The sequence below is a fragment of the Podarcis tiliguerta genome (assembly GCF_965153285.1).
Source record: "Podarcis tiliguerta genome assembly, chromosome: Z".
NCBI classification, from domain to species: domain Eukaryota; kingdom Metazoa; phylum Chordata; class Lepidosauria; order Squamata; family Lacertidae; genus Podarcis; species Podarcis tiliguerta.
In genome coordinates, this window is record NC_139553.1 from 46,401,314 (window position 1) to 46,423,473 (window position 22,160).

The 22,160-nt window shown below is 50.0% G+C and overlaps 1 protein-coding gene and 1 long non-coding RNA gene across 9 annotated transcripts in view; both read right to left on the reverse strand.

Moving 5' to 3' along the window:
* Window positions 1-2,344: 2,344 nt before the first annotated feature.
* Window positions 2,345-22,160, reverse strand: part of MED12 (mediator complex subunit 12) — a 52,654-nt gene continuing 32,838 nt past the window's right edge. For 5 of the 8 annotated variants that reach the window (XM_083422376.1, XM_083422382.1, XM_083422378.1 and 2 more), the window contains 16 exons: window positions 18,740-18,894; window positions 18,422-18,583; window positions 18,205-18,316; window positions 17,522-17,611; window positions 17,088-17,197; window positions 16,556-16,691; window positions 15,464-15,625; window positions 14,575-14,949; window positions 13,436-13,586; window positions 10,174-10,382; window positions 9,498-9,578; window positions 8,285-8,499; window positions 6,952-7,105; window positions 4,173-4,316; window positions 3,974-4,055; window positions 2,345-2,765 (listed from right to left, as the gene is read on the reverse strand). In XM_083422376.1, coding sequence (XP_083278502.1) covers window positions 2,722-2,765; window positions 3,974-4,055; window positions 4,173-4,316; window positions 6,952-7,105; window positions 8,285-8,499; window positions 9,498-9,578; window positions 10,174-10,382; window positions 13,436-13,586; window positions 14,575-14,949; window positions 15,464-15,625; window positions 16,556-16,691; window positions 17,088-17,197; window positions 17,522-17,611; window positions 18,205-18,316; window positions 18,422-18,583; window positions 18,740-18,894 — 2,382 coding nt within the window. In that variant the 3' untranslated portion in view covers window positions 2,345-2,721. The remainder of the gene's footprint in view (window positions 2,766-3,973; window positions 4,056-4,172; window positions 4,317-6,951; window positions 7,106-8,284; window positions 8,500-9,497; window positions 9,579-10,173; window positions 10,383-13,435; window positions 13,587-14,574; window positions 14,950-15,463; window positions 15,626-16,555; window positions 16,692-17,087; window positions 17,198-17,521; window positions 17,612-18,204; window positions 18,317-18,421; window positions 18,584-18,739; window positions 18,895-22,160) is intronic. The other 3 variants (XM_083422377.1, XM_083422380.1, XM_083422379.1) reach the window with 2 other exon arrangements.
* Window positions 5,310-6,945, reverse strand: LOC310669067. The gene is made up of 2 exons (XR_014507008.1): window positions 6,472-6,945; window positions 5,310-6,401 (listed from the first exon to the last, which is right to left on the reverse strand). It is a non-coding gene; the product is annotated as an uncharacterized lncRNA (long non-coding RNA).

Consider the following 22,160-nt stretch of genomic DNA (forward strand, 5'->3'; position numbering starts at 1 on the left):
ATGTTGTGGCCCTTGGCTCTGCTCTGCTAAAAACATCTTGTGTCACAAAGGCAGGAGGTCACTAACCCCAGTGGAATAGGGTACTTGCCACCCACTGCTAGACTCCATGATCCCTGCCAGCTTCAGGACTGTTCAGCAACAAATATACCTTGTGCATGGGAGCTCTAAACACCAAGTTTTAGATGTGGCCGGATAGCCAAAGAGAAGGTGGAGGTTTCTTTGGAAGCAGGCCAGCCTGATTGTGTGCTTGCTTCTGTGTCCTTTCAAAGTCTGCTCAACTTGTATGCTTACACATAAAAGTATTACAAAGGCACTGCTACAGTCTCCAGAAGCTTTCCTCCAAAGGGAGCTTCATAAAAGGGCCTCTGGATTTCAAGTGCTCCAAGGTGAGCAGCACAAAACACTGTTTTCTGCCAACCCCCCCCCAAAGTTGTATGGGCATACTTGCCCTGCTTTCTTGAAATTGTAGTGATTATATATACATTTGCTTTTCTCTCCCAATATAAGTAGTAGCATATGCAGACCCCTGTCCTCTCTTGGGGCCATGCACAAGTGGCCACACTTGGCCCCATTATGAAAGGGTGCAGGGGGCTCATCTAGCCCAGAGAAGGCTCTGGGGGAAGAGGCTGGTGTGCTGCAGCCCAGCAGAGGTGGCTGCTCCCAGACCTGGAAGCTGATTGAACAGGACAGGTTGGGAAGTGCACAGGAAGCAGCTCTGCCCAGAGCTGTCCCCCCTCATTAGCAGAGAAGTCTGTCTCTTTCAGCTCTGATCAGGTTTTGTGGGCCCAGCCAGCTCACACGTGGTTTGCACGGAGGGCAGCTCTGAAACCCAAAGCTGCACAATACTTGGAATTGGGGTTGGGGGGGGGGAGAGCATTGCAAGTAGGGGGCAACTGAAACCTCCTGGAAACATTCTGACCTGGAGTTAACACAGCCTCCCCACCCCAATGCTGCATGTAGACTGGTATACCCAGGCACCAGTGATTTCAAAGCCATTAGATCAAGAAGCCCTGCAAACCTTCCTCTCACTCAATAGCTGTGGGCAGTGAAGTGCCATGGAGTGGACAAGAACCTTGTTTAAAGAATTTCTACCTTGATCTTCAGTCAAAAAGTTTCCATGCACAACGGGGGTTCCCAGTGTTTCCCCATCCGCAGGAGCCTCTAAGTCCCCCCCCTCCTTCCCTTGGGCAAGAGATGGGTACCTTTTTCTCCCTTGGAAAGTACATAGAGCTAAAGAAATAAACTGCAAGAGCGGCACTCTTTCCCACCTCCTCTTTCAGCTCTTGTTCAGAGGGAACAGGGGAGAGAGAAGACGCCCAGCCCTCATTCAGAAACCCAAAAGCCCTGAGGTCTAAAAAGGATGGTGCCCCCTGACCTGTGGGTAACATTACATGTGTGAAGCACCCATACTCCCTCCCCTGCAAATGCACCTACAAGTGTGCTGCCAGGAAGTGGGCCGGAAGCCTTACAGAAAGGAGAGATCTGAGTTTACCCAGTTCCCCTTGCTCAGTTAACTCATGTGCCCAAGTAGTCAGTGTGTGTCACAAGTCATTCTGCATTTTCAGTTACTAGCAACAGAACGTGGGCCCAGGAGATGAAGCACAGGGGGGCAGCCAATGCTCTGGTGCTGCCTTATAAATCAATGGTATAGTCACAGCTCACCCATTCCTGGATACTTTCCCCACTTCGACAGATATATATTTTGCTGAAGGAACAGCTAGGGAGGTCTCCAATATACAATAAGAGAGAGCCAGAGGTGGTGTAGTGGTAAGAGCATCAAACTAGGGACCTGGGGGGGCCAGGGCTCAAATCCCCACTTGGCCACAAAGATTTCATTGAGTGACCTTGGGCCATTCTCTATCCCACACCCTACCAGGTTTGGATGGGGATTAAATAAGAAGGGGAGAACCATGTATGCCACCTTGAGCTCCTTAGAGAAAAAGGTGGGATATACAAACAAACAAACAAACAAAACAAACTGCTTTAAACAAAACAAATGATGACATTTGCTACCCACGTCCAACTGCCTCAAAAAGAATGTCAGAAGTTCCCTTTAAGCACAAAGTTAAATTCTCAAACCTGCATCAAGTTATGCAAATGTGTACGCATGCCTTTCGTTTGTGTAATTAAAAGTTGCGGCAGGCTGCCTCTGCGTGTCTGGAGCAGATTGAGGACGGGGGAGGGCGTGTAACACCAAAATGCCGCTTCAGCCCCCGCTGAGGCATGGTGGCGCCAGCCGCCTTTTCGGTTTGCTGGCGGATATCCAGGCGCTGAGGAAAGGCAGGAGGGAGATGCCTCAAAGCCTTGCCCCCCCCCCCACTACGGACACACGACACGCATCGCCTTCTGGAAAGTACGCTCTCTGTATTTGTTTCAGAACATCTGTGATACAGGGTTTCATCCGGTATAAATAAAGTAGAAAATCTTACAATTCATTTTCGTCATTATTTTAACAAAAATACCAAAAAACTTATTAAACCTGAAATTAAAGGCGGGGAGACTCTAGCAATCACACGGGATTCCAAATCACTGGTAGAAAGGGGAGATCAAAAACACTCGTTCGGCATTATTAACCTTCTCTCTGCCCCGGGTGGCAAGGTGCTGCCGCTGCTGCAGAGCAGGCGCCCCAGAGGGCGGTGGGGTGGGGGGCAAGCCGTTGGTGGCCCCAAGCAGACAGAGCCCCCCTCAAGTCCACTGCAAGGCCTCTCTCTTTGCTGGGCCTCAGTACCGTACAAAGGGGTTGCTGTTCTGCTGGGTCTGCGTATCTGTTTGGACCAAAACACAAGAGTTAGAATCTACGGATGAGCTTGCAGGCAAGAGAGATGGGTGGGCAGGACAGGAGAAACAGGAGGTTTGGCCCTGGTGCTGTGCTCCACATTGCTTGGCTTTCTTTGGAGCGGAAGCGTGGCTGGACTTGAGGGAAGTGGGAGCCACCTAAGCATGTCTCAGCATCAAGGAAACTCCTGAAAGAAGCATTCCAAACACCATTGCTGGGCTACATCTGCTGGGCATCTCTGGCAAAACCAAACAGGTGAGGCTTTTAAGGAATCACTGAGGCATGAGTGATCACTTTGCTCCACAGCCTCCTTCTCCCAGGGGTGTGGGTGTGTGAGAGAGAGAGAGTGTGTAATGCACCCTCACCCACAGCTCTCAATGCTCCAGTCAAGCTGAAGCAGCAGCACTCACCTCCCTCCCTGCAATGCATGGCTCTTCCCCGGCACATGGGCATGCGCGAAAGTGTGAAACCGTTCCACAGCCCACAATACGGAGCACTCAAGAAAGGAATCTTGGGCTGCCCTCCTCTCTGCCACCCCACCCCCACCTCGCCCTGCAGAAACTTCTTTTCGCAAAAGTCATATGTATTCAGTAGGTCAGATCACAGCTGCTTAGCACGCTTCCCTTGCTCAACCCTCACAAGCTAAGGGAAGGTCTCTTTCACACAGGGAAACAAGGGCAGCTCCCTCCTGGGAGCCTGGACTGAAACCAGCCTTGCAAAAAGCTGCAAGCTAGATGAGGGACAGGGCAGGGGGTGAGAAAAACAACCCTCCACCAAGAGACTCTTTCCAAGCTGGGGCTTGACACTCTTACGCCTTGGGACTCTTAGCTCCCTGCTGCGTTCAAAGCCTCTCTTGTTCTCGTGCACCATTGGGGCCATGCATGGCTGCTGCTGCTGCTCACTTGGGGAAGAGAAGCAAGGCAGGGGTGGCTGACTGGGGACAGGGTCCTGCCTCCTATCACAGAGGGAGAAGAGGGGCCTTGCTGGAAGGTATCACATTTCCTATGATCTTTGAAGAGAGGGCTTTCACTGTCTCCTGCACTTTCTTCTCTACAGAGCATCTTGAGCGCCACTTTGCTGTTGGCCAGGAGGACCCTGCTGTACTCTCATGCCTCATTCGCCTTCCCTGCATTCTCCACTAGTGTGGAGGAGGGGGCTGTGCCCAGGGGACTGGGGGAGAAGGGACCCGGGCCTTACTGGAAAGCTGTTGCTGGAGCTGCCGAACCAAAGCTGCCGTCTGCTGCTGCTGCTGAGTCTGCTGGAGGCCTTGCCGCTGGAACTGCACAGAAAGGAGACAAGGAGAGAGGGAGTGAGAGAAAGAACAGATGTTAGAGGCTGGGTGGGAAAGAGGGAGAGGCAGCTGCCCTGGGGAGCTGAAGGGGCAGGGCATACTCACCAGAGGCTGCTGAGGAGGGATCCCCAGACCGGGAGGCTGCCCTTGGGCCTGGGCCTGGGGGACGGTGGGGACCTGGGGCTGCTGCTGGGACTGCTGAGGTGGGGGCTGCGGTTGCTGCTGCTGTGGCTGCTGCTGCTGTTGCTGCTGCAGGGGAGGAGGTAGAAAGGGAAAGAAGTACAGCCTGTTAACAAGGCTGGAAACATCATATTGGCTGTGTTCCTTCTTCCACGGGGCAGTGGCTGCCTCTGAATACCAGCTGCCGGAAGTGGGGAGGCTGGATGCTGCACCCAGGTCCTGCTTTTGGGTCTTCCCATGGTAATCTGTTTGGTCCCTGTGAGAACAGGATGCTGGGCTAGGTGGGCCTCTGCCCTGATCCAGAAGAGCTCTTTTTCATGGTCCAATGTTTTGCACAGCAAGGTAGGAGATGTGTTTCGTTCTCATGATCTGGGGGAACCTATTGCCTTCCAGCCCCAAACAACAAGGCCAGTAGCCCTAGATGAGGGGAACTTTTGTTCCCATACCATCTGTGAAGGCTACAAATTCTCCACCCCTGTTCTAATGCGTGGACACAGAATGTTCTCAGCTAGGCTGGGAGCAGTGAAGGGACCAGCACAGGTTTCTACAACAAGGCTTAGCCAAAAGTCATCCATCCTTCCACTAGTGGTGATGTCGGCTAGCATAGGTGTCTTTGAAGAGAAATTTTAAAAACCCACACGGATGTTTGGCTCATCCACGGTTGCTTGCCACAGAAGCTTAATGGAGCCTCCAGATGCAAAAGCATTGTACCAGAGGTGCAGGACAAACAGCAGAGGATGGCTCTTCCACTGCCATTTGGTTGGCTGGTCACGGATGATCTGCCAAGGCTGTTCTCAGGTTTTACGGAAGACCTATTACTTCCCAACTCGCCCATCCTCTCACCTTGTCTGCAGCACAACCCTTGGGGAGCTCCGAGGAAGATGTCTGGGAGGAAGGAAGGTAAGGCGAGTTGAGTTGCCCACGCATCATATATTTACGGCACATTTAAAGCACATGCACACCAAGAATCCTGGGAACTGTAGTTTGCCCTTCACAGAGATATAATGCCCAGCACTCTTAACGAACTACAGCTCCCATGATTCTTCTTTTTCGGGGGGGGGGGGGGTGCGCTTTAAATGTATGGTGTGTACCCAACCATTGTGAGGAGTTAATGGGGCCACCACATCCAGACCCTATTGTGCAAAACACCAGCTTGTGTTGTGAAAAAAGCCACCTCAAGGTTTCCACTCAGCTTGACAACTTTCTTCTGACACCAACCAGGCCCCGTTACTTCACAAGGTCTTGAAGATAAGACAAGAACGAGGACAGCGAGGCACTTGTTTTTTTAAAAGAATGTGAAGAAAGGAAGGAACATGAAGAAAGCAGTTGGGGTCACATGACACACCGAGGGATGATCCCCACTTTGGCAGTTTCTTTGTGAGCACAATCCTAACCAGTCTTTACTCCTCCTTCAGGAATACAAAAATAAAACAAGATGAAATATCAAACACATGCAAAATAAAATGAAATCAAGATGTAATTTCTTGAGTAACAATAGGGAGAAAAGCAAGGAAAAAGATCATGGGTGGGTGTTTCTCTATACGGCAACAGAGCAGTCCAGTCACGATTTAAATTCAGAATCGTTCTTATAGTGAACAGGAATCAAGTTTTCGACAGATGAACATTATTACATATAATTCTGGGGGAAAATGCCATTTGTTTTCAATAAGGGACCCAGCTCCCCAGGATTTCAGGAGCGGGGGTATCTCTCCATCTGGAGATGTCACTGGGGAAAGAACTTGGGACCCTCCACATGCCAAACAGATCATTGTTTAAAAATTCCCATTGTTCTAGGCTCGTTTTGCAACAGGGCATTTCATTAGGGTGAGCTGCTTCTGAGCTCTGGGTGCAGTACTGTGCCCAGTGCTTTTTTCCTAAAAAAATGTTTACGGATACTCTCTTTCCACCTGAGACTCAGAAAACACCATGACAGGAAATGAGGCCGCCATTGGGGGTAGTAATTCACCGTGCTACAGAAAAAAACTAAAAAAATTAAAAACTTTAGTTTCTTCTCTCATTAGATTCACAAAATGTTTAGCGGTATGCATAGCCCTGTGTGCCCCCAGAAAAAAAGCAATGACTGTGCCCATGATTTCAGATTAAAACTGCAGAGTGGAAGGAAAGGAGCATCTTTTTCTGCCTCCCCACTTCTGGCTACTCTCTGGAGACTGGAGAAGAGACCCTCTTAAGAATATTAGTGGGGTGGGCAGGGGAAGAACTAGACCATGTGAAAAATGAACATGATATTTTAGCTGCAGTTCATTAATTTTCAGCTTTGTAGTTTCGTTATAAAAAAGTGTGCCTAGATATTCCATTCAGACATCTGAAGGCAGCCCTGTTTAGGGAAGTTTTTAATGTTTTAATTTGAAGTTTTATTCTCTTTTTAATGTTGTGTTGAAAGCTGCCCAGGGTGGTTGGGGAAACCCAGCCAGTTGGGCGGGGTAGAAATGATAAATTATTGTTGTTGTTGTGCCCATAACTTAGGTTTAAGGTGCCATTTAGTTCCTAGCTTTCATATCTCAGTTTCTAACACTGAGCTACAAATTTACTAATTTATAGTAAATAAATCAAAATACTAAAATGGCACGCCCAATGGCTGGTGGGGCATCTGAAAGGAAGAACTGAGCAGAAAAAAGAGAGGGAGCCAAGTTGGGCAAGAGGAACAAGCAACGCAGGTTGGTGGCAGCTCTGTCCTAATGCTTACCCTCAGCATCTGCTGCTGCTGCTGCTGCCGCAGGTACTGCTGCTGCTGGTCTGGCAGGAGCTGGCTGGGTCGGATCCCTGATGGGACGCCCTGAGCACTCATGTGGTTTAACCCGCTTATCATGGCAGCTTGCTGCATTGACTGATGAGGAAACCTGCAACCAGAAAAAGGGAAGGAGAATGTGGCTGTGTGCCTTGTAGCAACCAAAAGGAAAGGATGCCCCAGTTGGTTTGGAAAGAACTCCCTGCGGCTCTTGGTGGTTAGCAGCGCTATAAGTTCTTCTTCAGGAAATCTCCGTGTTATTCCACGCCAACAGAAATCTCTCCCGGAGGGCAGGCCAGATCCTCACTTCCTCCACCTCCTTCTCCTGCTAGGCCAGGTGTGGGGAACCTCAGGCTCTCTGACATTGCTCAATGACTGCTCCCACTACCTCTGGCCACTTGGCCATGCTTGCTTTTGGGAGTTGCAGCTGCAGAACATCTGGAGGGCCAAAGGTTCCCCACATCTGCCCTAGCCCATTTTGGCAGGCAGGTGGAGCCTGACCTCATCACACACACACATCATTTTATTTGTACACCACCTTTCCATGGTTGAAACAAGGGCTGGGGGATATCTGGCTTTCAACATCACGATATATCACCAGCTAAGCATTGTGATATGCTGACAGATCACCAATGTCTGAAATAAGGATGGAGCTACGTAGAGGCATGGGCTGGCTTCACGGTTTTTCTTGCATCATGATTTTTGCATAGCACATGCGTGCACACACACACACATCATGATTTGCAATATAATGCCAGGTCAAAAATTATGAAACCGATATCATGATATGGACCTCAAACTGGTTTTGGAGGATATATCAATATATTGCCCAGCCCTAGTTGAAACCAAGCCCAAGGCGGCTCACGTAATTGTGAATGTAACAAAAATAGTCAGAAACAATAAATAAAACGCATCAAAAATGTGCTGTGACACCAGGTGGCAGCTTCAAAGGGGCTTGCTTTTAGCAAGGATCAGCTGATCTCAGCAGGGCTCACTGTCGGCAAGCCCTGCTTGGAAAGGAACAGCCCGGAGATCACGTTAACCTCCCCACTTTTTTGGCTGTTCTTCCCAAGTGTCCTTACCTACCATTGCACATGGCATCAGGTATGGCCGGAGGAAGAAACAGCCTCGTTTGCCAAGCTGGGACCCCGTGCCAGCTCTAATTAGACCAACAAGTTGGGGGTTCCCCACCCATGCTTCATTGCCTTTGGTGAATGGTTCAAAATTCAGCCAAGCAGTCCCTCACCCACCACCCCTGCTTGCAGATCTGGTGCCTGGTCCCAGGAAGTACCTCTGGGCCGCGTTCAGGGCGTGTCCGTAGCCAGGTGCCTGCTGGTGGACATAGCCGCTGGGTCTCTGCATCGGCCTGACGGGGTCGACAAAGGCAGGGTTGGAGCCAGGGTGCGTGTTTTGATAGGTCTGGCTGGAGTAGGTGGGGGGCACCATGGCGCTCGACTGAGAGGGGTGAGGCTGGAGGCCAACGTGGGAGACGTAGGGAGTGTAGCCCTGCAAGGAACAAAGTTGCGCGCTTTGTTAAAATCAGAGGGGCTGGGCTCCTTCATGAGGAAGGACAGGACATAAACTAAACTAATAAACAAGATGGCTGACGGAAACAGGAGACAAGAAAGAGTTGCTTGCCAGCTATTATAAAGTCCTCAACCCCCTTTAGTTCTTCACCTTCACTCACAAATGCCCACTCAACTGTTTTGATCAGCAGAACTGTCAACTCTACAAGTGCCACATAATGTTCGTTCTGCACTTGTAAAAAAACTAGTCTTTTAGTGTGGGAGCTCTTACACTCTGGAACTCCTTGCCCATTGACACCACACAGGCCCCTTCGCTGTGTTCCTTTCTGTGCCTTTTCTGTGCCTGCTAGAAATTTGTTGCTTAGGGAAACTTACCCAGACCTGTAAAGCTGACCTGTATTTTAATCTGCAGCTTTAGCTTCCAATGTAAACTTATAACAGCAATTTAGGTTTTTAGCAGACAATCTCAATGTACACTTTATACCCTTTGCAAAACACTTGGACGTTTTGTTTACAGTTTAAGTGGTACACAGATTTTGTTGAATAACAACAGAGTAATATCTAAAAAGGTGTGGTGTCGTGTTTGAAATCTGCCGGATGAGGGGCTGTGGGATTTGCTCACTATGCCAGCAGAGCACTAGAGATGCTGACCTCCTGACAAATACGCTGGCAGAGCATACCATCAGGAGGACTGTTCTGCCATCAAAGACATGAGGGCAAAATAGGGGTGGGATGTGAGAGGCACAGAGGTGGGCATGGTGAACTTACTATTTCCATTTCCTATCCCCTTGCCTCCCCCAACCTGATCCCTCCTTTGTCTCCCTTTCCTTTCCATGGATCTGAAGTAATCCCATTCCTACTCCCCCTTTGATACAGATGATCAAAGTGCATCAAGCAAAGGTTCCGGGCAAGAGTCCCACTGGGAACTGTGGTGCAGACCCCACGCACAGGCCCTGTACCTGCCCAGCCCCATCTTACCTGTGACGGCTGCACAGATCCATAGGCCGGGGCAGGAGCCATCTGGCGCACGGGTGGTTGCCCCAACATTCCTTGGCTCTGCTGGAAAAGCAGCAGAGAGGTGTGGCTAGAAAAGGTGGCCCCAGGGAGCCTCCCACAAGGCAGGGAAGGAAAAGCCCATAGCCTGCTTTGGGTGGAGGCTGTGGGGTGCGGCAGTGTGCCAGAATTTGGGGGAAAGCGGGTCTGAGACTCTGTCAAAGGCCTCTGCCAGCTGCACTCAAACAACCAGGCTTGAATCAAGTTGTGTATTTGAGATAAAGACAGCCTGAAGAAGTAGAGATGGCCACAAATTCTGCCAGCTTTGGAAATAAGTTAAGAATAATTCATGGAGGTTAAGGCTATCGGTGGCCAACTACTAACCATTTCAGCTGTGTACTTCTACCAGTATCAGAGGCGGTATACCTGCAAATGGCACTCCTTCCTGGATGCAAGGACCCACCCCACACCCAACCTGGACTGCAGGATCACCAAGGCACCAACACTTAAGCCCTGATCCTTTGGTCTAAATGGCAGAGCTAGCTGAAAGGAAGGGGAGAGTGCAAGGTGTGGAACACAGTGTTCTTGATCCCTCTCCCCGTCACTCTAGTTCATGGGTTGAGCTGGGGTGGGGCAGGGTGGCTGAGGGCAGGATCCTTACCAGCTTGGCTTGCAGCTGCTGCCGAAGGAGCTGCCCCTGAGGACCGGGTGGCTGCTGCTGCCTGTAGATGGACGACTTGTAGGAAGGGTCGATTCCCATCATGCCCCCCATGGTCGTGGGCAAGACCCCAGTGTAGGGAGGGCGGCTTGGAACCCGCGTTCCCATTGGCATGCGCATCGGCCGGTAAGAGGTATCTAACCGTGGTCCACCTGAAGCGAGGGAGGAAGATGGGCAACGTTACGGACATGACCACTCCCCTCCTGGACCTGGGTTCTCATAAGGCATAGAGGAAGACATCGATGAGGTTCAGGGGGCCACCCGCCAAGGGAGGATGCTTCCTTTTCACCGTTTGAGCTAGAGCATGCAGCCTTAGCCCCCACACCCAGATCTTGGAAGGAAAAGCCACACGGCCGCCTCCTCAACTCTGCAGATGAAGAATGCAATGATGACCAAGATGACCAAGGGTATGGAAACCAAGCCTTATGAGGAATGGTTGAGGTAGTTGGGAAGTTTTAGCCTGGGAAAGAAGAGACTGAGAGGTCATCTGCAAATACTTAAATGACTGTCCCACATGACAGAGGGAGCAAGCTTGTTTTCTTCTGTTCTGAAGGGTAAGACCTGAACCAATGGCCCTTAGATGTTTTTAAGCAGAGGGTAAGATTGCCGGAAGAAATATCAACAACGCCAGATATGCAGATGACACAACCTTGATGGCAGAAAGTGTGGAGGAATTAAAGAACCTTTTAATGAGGGTGAAAGAGGAGAGCGCAAAATATGGTCTGAAGCTCAACATCAGAAAACTAAGATCATGGCCACTGGGCCCATGAACTCCTGGCAAATAGAAGGGGAAGAAATGGGGGCAGTGAGAGATTTTACTTTCTTGGGCTCCATGATGACTGCAGATGGTGACAGCAGCCACGAAATTAAAAGACGCTTGCTTCTTGGGAGAAAAGCAATGACAAACCTAGACAGCATCTTAAAAAGCAAAGACATCACCTTGCCAACAAAAGTTCGTATAGTTAAAGCTATGGTTTTCCCAGTAGTGATGTATGGAAGTGAGAGCTGGACCATAAAGAAGACTGATCACTGAAGAATGGATGCTTTTCAATTATGGTGTTGGAGGAGACTCTTGAGAGTCCCATGGACTGCAAGAAGATCCAACCAGTCCATTCTGAAAGAAATCAGCCCTGTGTGCTCACTGGAAGATCGTGAAGCTGAGGCTCCAATACTTTGGCCACCTCATGAGAAGAGAAGACTCCTTGGAAAAGACCCTGATGCTGGGAAAGATGGAGGGCACAAGGAGAAGGGGACAGCAGAGGACGAGATGGTTGGACAGTGTTCTTGAAGCTACGAGCATGAGTTTGACCAAACTGCAGGAGGCAGTGCCTGGCGTGCTCTGGTCCATGGGGTCACGAAGAGTCGGACACAACTGAACAACTAAACAACAACAGATGGCTATCTAGCCAGGGATGCTTTAGTTGGGATTCCTGCACTGTAGGAGGTTGGACTAGATGCTCCACGGGGTCCCTTCCAACTCTACAGTTCTAATGTGTACATCCCACAATTCCCAGAAGGTGGGGCTGACTGTGGAAGAAGACTCACTTGCCGGCAGGTGTCTCCTACCTCTTGCTGTGGCAGCATCTCTCTGTGCTGCCTATTTAAGAAAACCCAGACAGGCCAGACTCACTGGGAGCTCTCCAAGGTGCTGATCTGCTTTACCTGAATCTGTAGGGCTCTCTGATTATTCTTGATGCGGCTGCACCTACTGAAACACTGTGGCAGGTGTAGCTTTCAGCCAAGGGCCGCATTCCCTTCTGGGCAACTTTCCAAGGACCACATGGATTGGTGGGTGGGGTCAGAGGCAAAAGTGGATGGAGCACAGTTAGGCCAGTTCCCTCCCACGTTCCCTTTATATCCTCCATCCTGGCAAGCAAGATCAAAGTTCAAGGTGGTTTGAGCCCTCCCAGGGACTGCTGTGGGCACGATTCCTGCATTGCAGGGGGTGGACTAGAGGACCCTTGGCATTCCTTCCAACTCCACAGTTCTTCGATTCTAAGATTCTGTGACTCAGCTCAGGCAGGCAAAAACACTTGTGGTGCAAAGGTGCACCAGTAATGAATGCTGCTTGGGGAGATTTCAGAGGAGCTGATAAAGAGACATTTAGGGTTGCATTCAACTCCTGAGCTGGAGGTTCCTGGCCTCTGTTCTGCTGGATGTGTGAAGTACATGATGGTGACTATTCCAATTCATTGCTAACTGCTGAGTGTCCCCTGAAGAAAAAATCCTGGACCCTTGCAAAGGTTTATCTCTCACACACAGCTTAGCTAGATGCCAAAATGCAGAGTCTCAGAATCTGGCACAGATTTTAATCTCATTATTCCACAAAACTTTGCTGCTAACCCTCAAAGTGTGTACTCAGAAGGCAGCAGGCAAACCACTTCCACCACTTCCCCAATTCCGCCCTGACCTTGTGGTTTGGATTGTCTGAAAACTTTTTTAAGCTCTGCAGGATTCGGAAGAATGCCTGCTTGGGAGGAGGGGTTGGAGCTCTGGGTTTGTAGGCAAGGACTTGGGTCCAATCTGCTGCTCAGCCACCATTAAACTTGCTAGTTGGCCCTTTGGGACAAGCCACCCAGTATTGGCTTCATGTGGGTGCTAAAGTGATCACACACCCCCCGAAAAAGACCCCAAACCAACAGCAATGGAAGTACTGAAAATGCTGGTGAAATAATAAACAGCAATTAAAAGGGTTGTGAACAGCACAGCAGGCAGCAGGAGTGAAAAAACCAGACCAGCACTCTGGGGACTGGAAGCCACAAAATACACATTTATATGGGTGCGTCACTGTATGCATGCCTATCTGCACTTTGTGGGTGCACACATTGTGGGTGGTATTCAACAATGTTCAACTTTGAAACATACCCATTGAAATTAATGAACCAAAGTTAGACTTGAGTGTGTCTGCCCTGCGTTGGAGTAGCATTAAATGCCACCCAAGGAGCATGCACATTCCTGCAAGGCTACATCGCCCAAACCGAGTGTGGACCTATCAAGTATTCCCAAAGGCACCAGTGTTTGGAACACAAAAGTCACAACTGCAGCATGTACAATATGGGTCCAGACTTAAAACCCAACAGTTCTACATATCCTGGGCTCCCCATCAGGCTCTGTCCCACCAAAGGATAGGTGCAGAATACCTCCCTTTCCAAGGCAGTATCTGGAATGGGCTGGAGCCCCACCCCACCCACAAATCTTGGCTCACCTGCTGGCAGAGGCTGGTTCTGGGCATAGAGGCCCATTGGAGACTGCCCGTAGGCCAGCCGTGACATGGGGTTCCCCGTCTGATGGTGTAGGAGGTCGGTGGGCATGCCACTTCCATAGGAGACCCCTCGGCCTGTGCTCATCATGTAGTCCTGCAGGGGAAAAGGCTGTGAAAAAGCAACACACACAGCAGGGCAAGCCAAGATTGGCAACAGCAGAGAAAAGAGCAAGAGAGAGTATAGCACACTGCTGGGGAATGCTTCTTTTGCCCCACTGGGCGGTAGCGGGGGGAACTCTAAGAAACTGGGAGCTTGCTTTCCTAAGATACCACCCCATCCAATAACAGCAATGGCAGCAGTAGCAACAACAACGTTATTAGTAGCATTTGTAATTAGTAAGAATATTAACATTAGCAATTAATAGTAGTAGCAGGAGTGGTACCAATGACCCACCCTTCACCAGTAGGTCCCAGGGTAGCCTACAAAAAATTATTATTATTAGCAGTAGCACTACCACTAGTTATCTGCCCTTCACCAGCAAGTCCCAGGACAGGACAACATACACAAATGTACTACTCAGCATTAAAGGTAAAGGGACCCCTGACCATTAGGTCCAGTTGTGGCCGACTCTGGGGTTGCGGCGCTCATCTCGCTTTATTGGCCGAGGGAGCCGGCGTACAGCTTCTAGGTCATGTGGCCAGCAGGACTAAGCCGCTTCTGGCGAACCAGAGCAGTACATGGAAACGCCGCTTACCTTCCCGCTGGAGCGGTACCTATTTATCTACTTGCACTTTTTGGCATGCTTTCGAACTGCTAGGTTGGCAGGAGCAGGGACAGAACAACGGGAGCTCACCCCGTCGCAAGGATTACAACCGCCAACATTTTGATCGGCAAGTCCTAGGCTCTGTGGTTTAACCCACAGCGCCTGCCCGTTTAAAAACATCACAGTTGCAGGAATAGGTTGGCTGCACATATCAGGTGCATATATACTGCATAAACTATATAACAACCTGGGTGGCCACTGTCAGGACAGGATGCTGTTGGGCCCCCTGTGGCCTGATCCAGCAGCCAGGCTCATATTCAGTTCTTAAGTGGCTGGGAACTGCTTGGCACCCCAGGAAAAACTGCAACGCCCTTTTACCTCGTTCTTGTTGGCGGGTGGGGGCCTCTTTTTTGTCTTGGTCTTCTTTTTGGGCTCAGTGGCAGAGTTGGTAGGATTGGCACTGGTTTTCTCCACCTTGGTCGGCTCAACAGCCTTCTTCTCCGGCTCCAGGGCGACTGGCGTGGGGGGCTCCTCCTCTTCGGGAGGCAGCGGTAGGGGCTCCAGGTAGTAGCTCCGGGGCTTCGGCTTTAAGTGCGTGTGGTACAGCAACAGCCTCTGCTGCTCCTCGAAGCGGGACACCTTGCGGTCCACCCGCACCGTCCCGAACCAGCCCCAGGAGAGCGGGGCAGAGTGCTTCACACCTTCAAAGAGGTCCCAGGGGGAGATTTTCTGCTTGGTGGAGACCTGCAGGCCCTGGGGAGGGAGGGAAAGGAAGAAAATGGAAAGCCAGCCAACAGCAGCAGCAGCAGTAGGGACTCATCCTCCTTGGTTCACAGGGCCAGAGAAGAGATGCTACCTTCTCCTTGCTCTCACAAAGCATTGGAAAGTGACTCCTTTACCTGTGCATACAATCATCAGCACAGATACCTGGAACACTCATTCCTTATCAGTAACAGGATCCCCAGGTGGGGTACAAAATAAAACACATTAGACCAAACACAGTACAACAATTTCAGAGAGGAATTGGATGGTGGTGGGAAACAACACAGAGGTTGCCCAAGAAAGAAATTATAATACCTGAATATGCAAGTTTGTATTGACTAGGCACCAAAACGAAAACAGTGTGCTGTGCTTGCAAGGGGAGGGCACTCCACCAATGAAGCTGTGGGTGGGGCAACGCACACACCCCCACACCCCTTTCCCATACCACCCTACACACTGAGAAGATGCAACCACACCAGGGCTGGTGGTCAGGGAAGCTACTTGCCTCCTTCTTGAAAATGGAGTCAAAGCCAGCGATCTTGTTGCCTTTGGTGTCGATGAGGGAGCCCTGAGGCTCGCAGGTGATCACGTCCCGAGTCTGCTTGGGCAGAGGCAGCAGCTGCCGCACCTTCTCCAAGCTGTCAGACTGGCGGTCACCCAGCTCCTTCTGCAGAGAAAGGAAGCCACAGAGAGGGCTGTTGAGAGGCCTGGCCTGCAGGAGCTCCTCCTGGAGCCCCTTTGCACTTCGGTCATCCCTGCTACACGTCAAAATCATCACATCCCACTACACTATGGCTTGGGCCAAAACGCTACTTACTCTGTAAGATGGGACTGTCTGCCTGCCTTTCCAAGGAAAGTGGTGGGGTGCATGGCCCTGAAGCCGAAACTAAGCTGTGCAAAAATAAGCATGCAAGCTTGCTCTGCATCATGTCATTGGGGAAATTCCCTTGCTTTACATCATACAAAGGATGAGGAACTTTTTCTCCCCTCCTGGAGAACATGCTAGTGGTGGGCAGGGTCAGAGGTGGAACAATGAGGTGAACATGAAAGTAAAGGACCCCTGGACGGTTAAGTCCAGTCAAAGGCGACTATGGGGTTGTGGCGCTCATCTCGCTTTCAGGCCAAGGGAGTCGGTGTTTGTCTACAGGCAGTTTTCCAGGTCATGTGGCCAGCAGGACTAAACTGCTTCTGGTGCAACAGGACACCGTGACGGAAATCGGAGCGCACGGAAATGCTGTTTGCCTTCCTGCCGCAGCGGTACCTATTTATCTACTTGCACTGGTGTGTTAGGTTGGCAGGAGCTGGGACAGAGCAACAGCTCACCTGTTCACCTTCTAATCAGCAAGCCAAAGAGGCTCAGTGGTTTAGACCACAGCGCCACCCAATGAGTTCAGTTTCTACATTTGTACACTCGGCCAGGTCCTCAGAATGAATATCCCTCTCTCTGCAAGAGGTATTATCATAGTTCAAGCACATCTTCCAGCCAGGCAACAGCACCCAATGGGTGTGTGAAGCAGGCCAGTAGGGGTTGTGGCAGGGTAGAGCCCCAAGAGCCGGAGGGAAGGGGCACAGAATTCCAAGGTGGGCTCCTACTTACTCGGAGTTTCTTGACCAGGTTCATGTAGGCCCGCTTATTCTCCTCCATGCTGCCCTGTGAGATGCTGGACATATCTGCCGCTAGTGTACCATTGATAAGCACACTCAGCATGTCCAACACTGTGGTGAAGAGCTCGCTGCCGGGTTAGAGCAAGAGAAAGGGGAGAAGGTCACAGGAGGAAATGGAACTGCAGCCGCTGTTGTCCCAGTCCCAACCTGCATTTCTAAACGGCAGGGAACGCCGCTGTGGTCACCCATGCCAAAACAACCACCACCTTGGGTGCCCTCCTGACATTAAGACCCAAGGGCAAGGATGCCTCCAAGGGCCGGGAGCCTGCATTCCTTAGGCGCATCCCTTCTTCCCAGGCCCTGCTGAAATGATGGGATGATTTGGCACACACACCTCAGCTCCTCCACTGTCATCCAGTGGCATCAGGGATGAACTCAACAAGGTTCAGGCTGAGCCTGCTGCCTTTCCTGACTCGGCACAGTTGATGGAGGAAGTATGTGTGCGTGCGCACCAAAGCACTCACTTGTTAGACTGCATGTCAACCGTGCCACTGCTGATGATATCCAAGAGGAGCACAGCCCATTCTGTGGTCTGCTGGGTGCTGCGCTGCACCGTGTCAAACATGCCCCCCACCTAAGAATGAGAAGAAGAGGCTGCGTTGGCCCGAAGGAAGCACACTTGGAGGATGGCACAATGAGCACAACACCTATGGGGAACCCTGATGGAGAGGGAAGGAGACCACGTGTCCCCACCACGCTGGCACAGTCAAGCCACATTAACTAGAACAGACCATCCCTAGTTTGTGCAAGGCAGAGGAACAAAGGTGAGTCAGGAGAAAAAGGTTGGGTCCAACCCTCAGGCTTATGGTCCTGCCAGCTGGAGACATTCCTTGTTCTTTTTTCCTGGCAGCACCTTGGAAGCCAGAGGAACTTGTGCCCCACCTCCCCTGGCACTTACCAGATTGAGCCTCAGCTTCAGCGCCTCGTGCATCAGCTGCTTCGCTTTGCAGTCATCCTGGTACTGATCTTCTCGCCAGTTGGTCACAATCTAGGTGGGCAGAGAGGAGACTTGCATCTGGCTAAAGGCCAAGCATGGAGTGTCCAGCCCCACAGCCCCAGAAGCTCAGAGCAACACCACCCTTAACATGCTCCTGTGACTCAATGCATGAAGAACAAAACATGTGCTCAGGCCTTCATATGAGGCAAGAAAATAGCTCCAGGGATGACCGAAGTACCCTCCCTCTTTTTCTCCCTCCCTCCCACAACCACAGCCATTGAACATGCCCTGGGGATTTTGCAGGAAGGGCTTCTGGGGCAGTAAATTCCAGGTTCAATCCCTGGCATCTCTACGTAGAGCAGGCAATGTCCCCTGCTTGAAACCCTCAAGAGTCACTGCCAGTCACTGTTGACTGACCAGTGGTATAACTTGGTATAAGGCAGCTTCCTATGTCCCTGGAAACCTAGAGAAATGCCACCAGTCAGTGTGGACAACACTAAGTTAGGCAGACCAATGGTGCATGTTTTCTGGAGTCCCTTAGTTTTAACACTCACGCCACCACCTGTGCTCTTCCCAAGAATCATGGTGGGAGTTGCGGAAAGGGTCACTTTGCACTTCTGATGTGGCCACAGCAAAGATCTTACCTGCTGAACTTGGCTGTACAAGGAAGTGAGGAGGCCCTCACGCTGCTCATCCTGGCCTTTCAGGCAGGTCAAGACCAGGGACAGAAAAGGCTGCTGGCTCAGCAGGGACATGCTGCAGGTGCACCATGGTGCAAAGAAAGAAAGAGAGAAGGGTTGAGTGATGGCTTCTAAGACAGCCTCCCCAAACACAGCCTCCTTCTCCTTTGGGCCCCCTCACCTCTTCTGTTTCTGGCGGTCCCGTTCCTTGCGGGATGAGGAGCCCAAATGCTGCCCTTTCTCCAGCTCGTCTCCTGCAGCCTTCAACACGTATCCTTGCACAGAAGTTGGGAGCTTGGCAATGAGAGGGGCCACCAGCCACACACCTGACCTCTCCAAGGAGCTGGGGAAGGCAGGCAAGAAGAGTTGTGGTAAACCTCTCCTTATTAATTCCTGCAAGCTTCCTCATTTCCTGCAAATTTCTTTTTTTCCTTACAAACTTCCTTGGTTTTTTTTTGCAGGAATCCCTTCCCACCACTGCCTTCTTGCAGAGGCTTACCTGAGGATGGGCTTGGCTTTGGTGCTTGCTGGCACAAAGCTTGTGGAGCTGCAAAGGCTGACGATGCCGTTGCTGGCCGAGTTGGTCTCAGCTGACTGCTGGAACACTTCGATGGTGGCCTTGGCAATGTTCTCCAGGAGGGAGTTCATTTCCTGCTGCAGAGAGGTGAAACGGAGCTTTTGAGCAGCCAACTTCCTTGTTTGCTCCAAAGAGGTCCCCGTGCCAAAAAGTCTGTTGCCACTTGTTCACTCCCCAACTCCCTGCCCCAGGCACTCGCCCCTTCTGAGCATAGAATCATAGAATCATAGAATCATAGAATCATAGAGTTGGAAGAGACCACAAGGGTCATCGAGTCCAACCCCCTGCCAAGCAGGAAACACCATCAGAGCACTCCTGACATATGGTTGTCAAGCCTCTGCTTAAAGACCTCCAAAGAAGGAGACTCCACCACACTCCTTGGCAGCAAATTCCACTGTCGAACAGCTCTTACTGTCAGGAAGTTCTTCCTAATGTTTAGGTGGAATCTTCTTTCTTGTAGTTTGTATCCATTGCTCCGTGTCCGCTTCTCTGGAGCAGCAGAAAACAACCTTTCTCCCTCCTCTATGTGACATCCTTTTATATATTTGAACATGGCTATCATATCACCCCTTAACCTCCTCTTCTCCAGGCTAAACATGCCCAGCTCCCTTAGCCGATCCTCATAAGGCATTGTTTCCAGGCCTTTGACCATTTTGGTTGCCCTCCTCTGTACACGTTCTAGTTTGTCAGTGTCCTTCTTGAACTGTGGTGCCCAGAACTGGACACAGTACTCCAGGTGAGGTCTGACCAGAGCAGAATACAGTGGCACTATAACTTCCCTTGATCTAGATGCTATACTCCTATTGATGCAGCCCAGAATTGCATTGGCTTTTTTAGCTGCCGCGTCACACTGTTGGCTCATGTTAAGTTTGTGGTCAACCAAGACTCCTAGATCCTTTTCACATGTACTGCTCTCAAGCCAGGTGTCACCCATCTTGTATTTGTGCCTCTCATTTTTTTTGCCCAAGTGCAATACTTTACATTTCTCCCTGTTAAAATTCATCTTGTTTGTTTTGGCCCAGTTCTCTAATCTGTCAAGGTCGTTTTGAAGTGTGATCCTGTCTTCTGGGGTGTTAGCCACCCCTCCCAGTTTGGTGTCATCTGCAAATTTGATCAGGATGCCCTTGAGTCCATCATCCAAGTCGTTGATAAAGATGTTGAATAAGACCGGGCCCAAGACAGAACCCTGTGGCACCCCACTAGTCACTCTTCTCCAGGATGAAGAGGAACCATTGATGAGCACCCTTTGGGTCCGGTCAGTCAGCCAGTTACAAATCCACTGGGTGGTAGCATAGTCAAGACCGCATTTTACCAGCTTCTTTACAAGAATATCATGGGGCACCTTGTCAAATGCCTTGCTGAAATCAAGGTAGACTACATCCACTGCGTTCCCTTCATCTACCAGGCTTGTAATTCTGTCAAAAAATGAGATCAGGTTAGTCTGACATGACTTATTTTTCAGAAATCCATGCTGACTATTGGTGATCACAGCATTCCTTTCTAGGTGCTCACAGATTGTTTGCTTAATGATCTGCTCCAGAATCTTCCCTGGTATTGATGTTAGACTGACTGGGCGGTAATTATTTGGGTCCTCTCTTTTCCCCTTTTTGAAAATAGGGACAACATTTGCCCTCCTCCAGTCTGCCGGGACTTCGCCTGTTCTCCAGGAATTCTCAAAGATGACTGCCAGTGGTTCTGAGATCACATCTGCCAGTTCTTTTAATACTCTTGGATGCAGTTCATCTGGCCCTGGAGACTTGAATACATCTAAACTAGCCAAGTATTCTTGTACTATCTCCTTAGTTATTCTGGGCTGTGTTTCCTCTGCTGAATCATTTCCTCCAAATTCTTCAGGTCGGGCATTGTTTTCTTTATCGGAGAAGACTGAGGCAAAGAAGGCATTGAGGAGTTCAGCCCTTTCTGTGTCCCCTGTTTGCATTTCACCATCTTCTCCTCTGAGTGACCCCACTGTTTCTTTGTTCTTCCTTTTGCTACGAACATACCCATAAAAGCCTTTTTTGTTGCTTTTAACCTCTCTAGCAAGCCTGAGTTCATTCTGTGCTTTAGCTTTTCTGACTTTGTGTCTACACGTGCTGGCTATTTGTTTGAATTCCTCTTTGGTGGTTTCCCCCCTTTTCCATTTTTTGTACACATCCTTTTTTAATCTTAACTCAGTTAAAAGTTCTTTAGATAGCCACCCTGGCTTCTTTAGGCACCTTCCATGTTTCCGTCTCATTGGTATTGCCTGAAGTTGTGCTTTTACTATCTCCCTCTTAACAAACTCCCAGCCATCATGAACTCCCTTTCCTTTTAGTATTACTGTCCATGGGATCTCACCCAGCACTTCCCTAAGTTTTATAAAGTCGGCTTTCTTAAAGTCAAGAAATTGAGTCCTAGTATGCTTGGCTGCTCCTTTCCGTTGTATAGTAAACTTCAGAAGAGCATGATCACTTGCGCCTAATGATCCTTCCACTTCTACCCCATTAACCAGGTCATCGACATTGGTTAGGACCAGATCTAAAATGGCTGTTCCTCTTGTTGCTTCTCCCACTTTCTGGACAATGAAGTTGTCTGCAAGGCCAGTGAGGAATCTGTTTGACCTTATGCTCTTGGCTGAGTTTGACATCCAACAAATATCTGGATAATTGAAGTCCCCCATTACTACTATCTCCCTTCCTTTTGCATGCTTGGCCATCTGTTCCAGGAAGGCATCATCTATGTCCTCCGTTTGGCTTGGGGATCTATAGTAAACTCCCACAATGAGGTCACTATTATTCTTCTCTCCCTTAATTTTGACCCAAATGCTCTCACTTTGGCTTTGAGGTTCTAAATCTTGGATCTCTTCACAGGTATACACATCCCTGACATATAACGCCACTCCTCCTCCTTTCTTGTCTGGTCTGTTTCTCTGAAATAGATTGTATCCCTCCATTTTTACATTCCAATCGTGGGACTTATCCCACCAGGTTTCAGTGATGCCTATTATGTCATATTTAGTTTGCTGTACCAAGAGCTCAAGCTCATCTTGTTTATTTCCCATGCTTTGTGCATTAGTGTACAGACATTGAAGTCCATTAGTCATTCCCCCGTGTCTCTTATTTAAGGATTTTTTCCTCCCACCACTAGGTCTGCTTGCTGTTTGCTCCATTTGGTCTATGACATTTGGATGATCATCTTCATCAATTAATAGACTCCTACCTTCAGGAGCACTGTCTCCCTCCCCCACATTAGTCAGTTTAAAGCCCTCCTGATGAGGTTTCTTAGTTTTTTGGCAAAAACATTCCTCCCAACCGTTGTGAGGTGCAGCCCATCGCTTGCCAGAAGTCCATCCTCAAGAAACTGC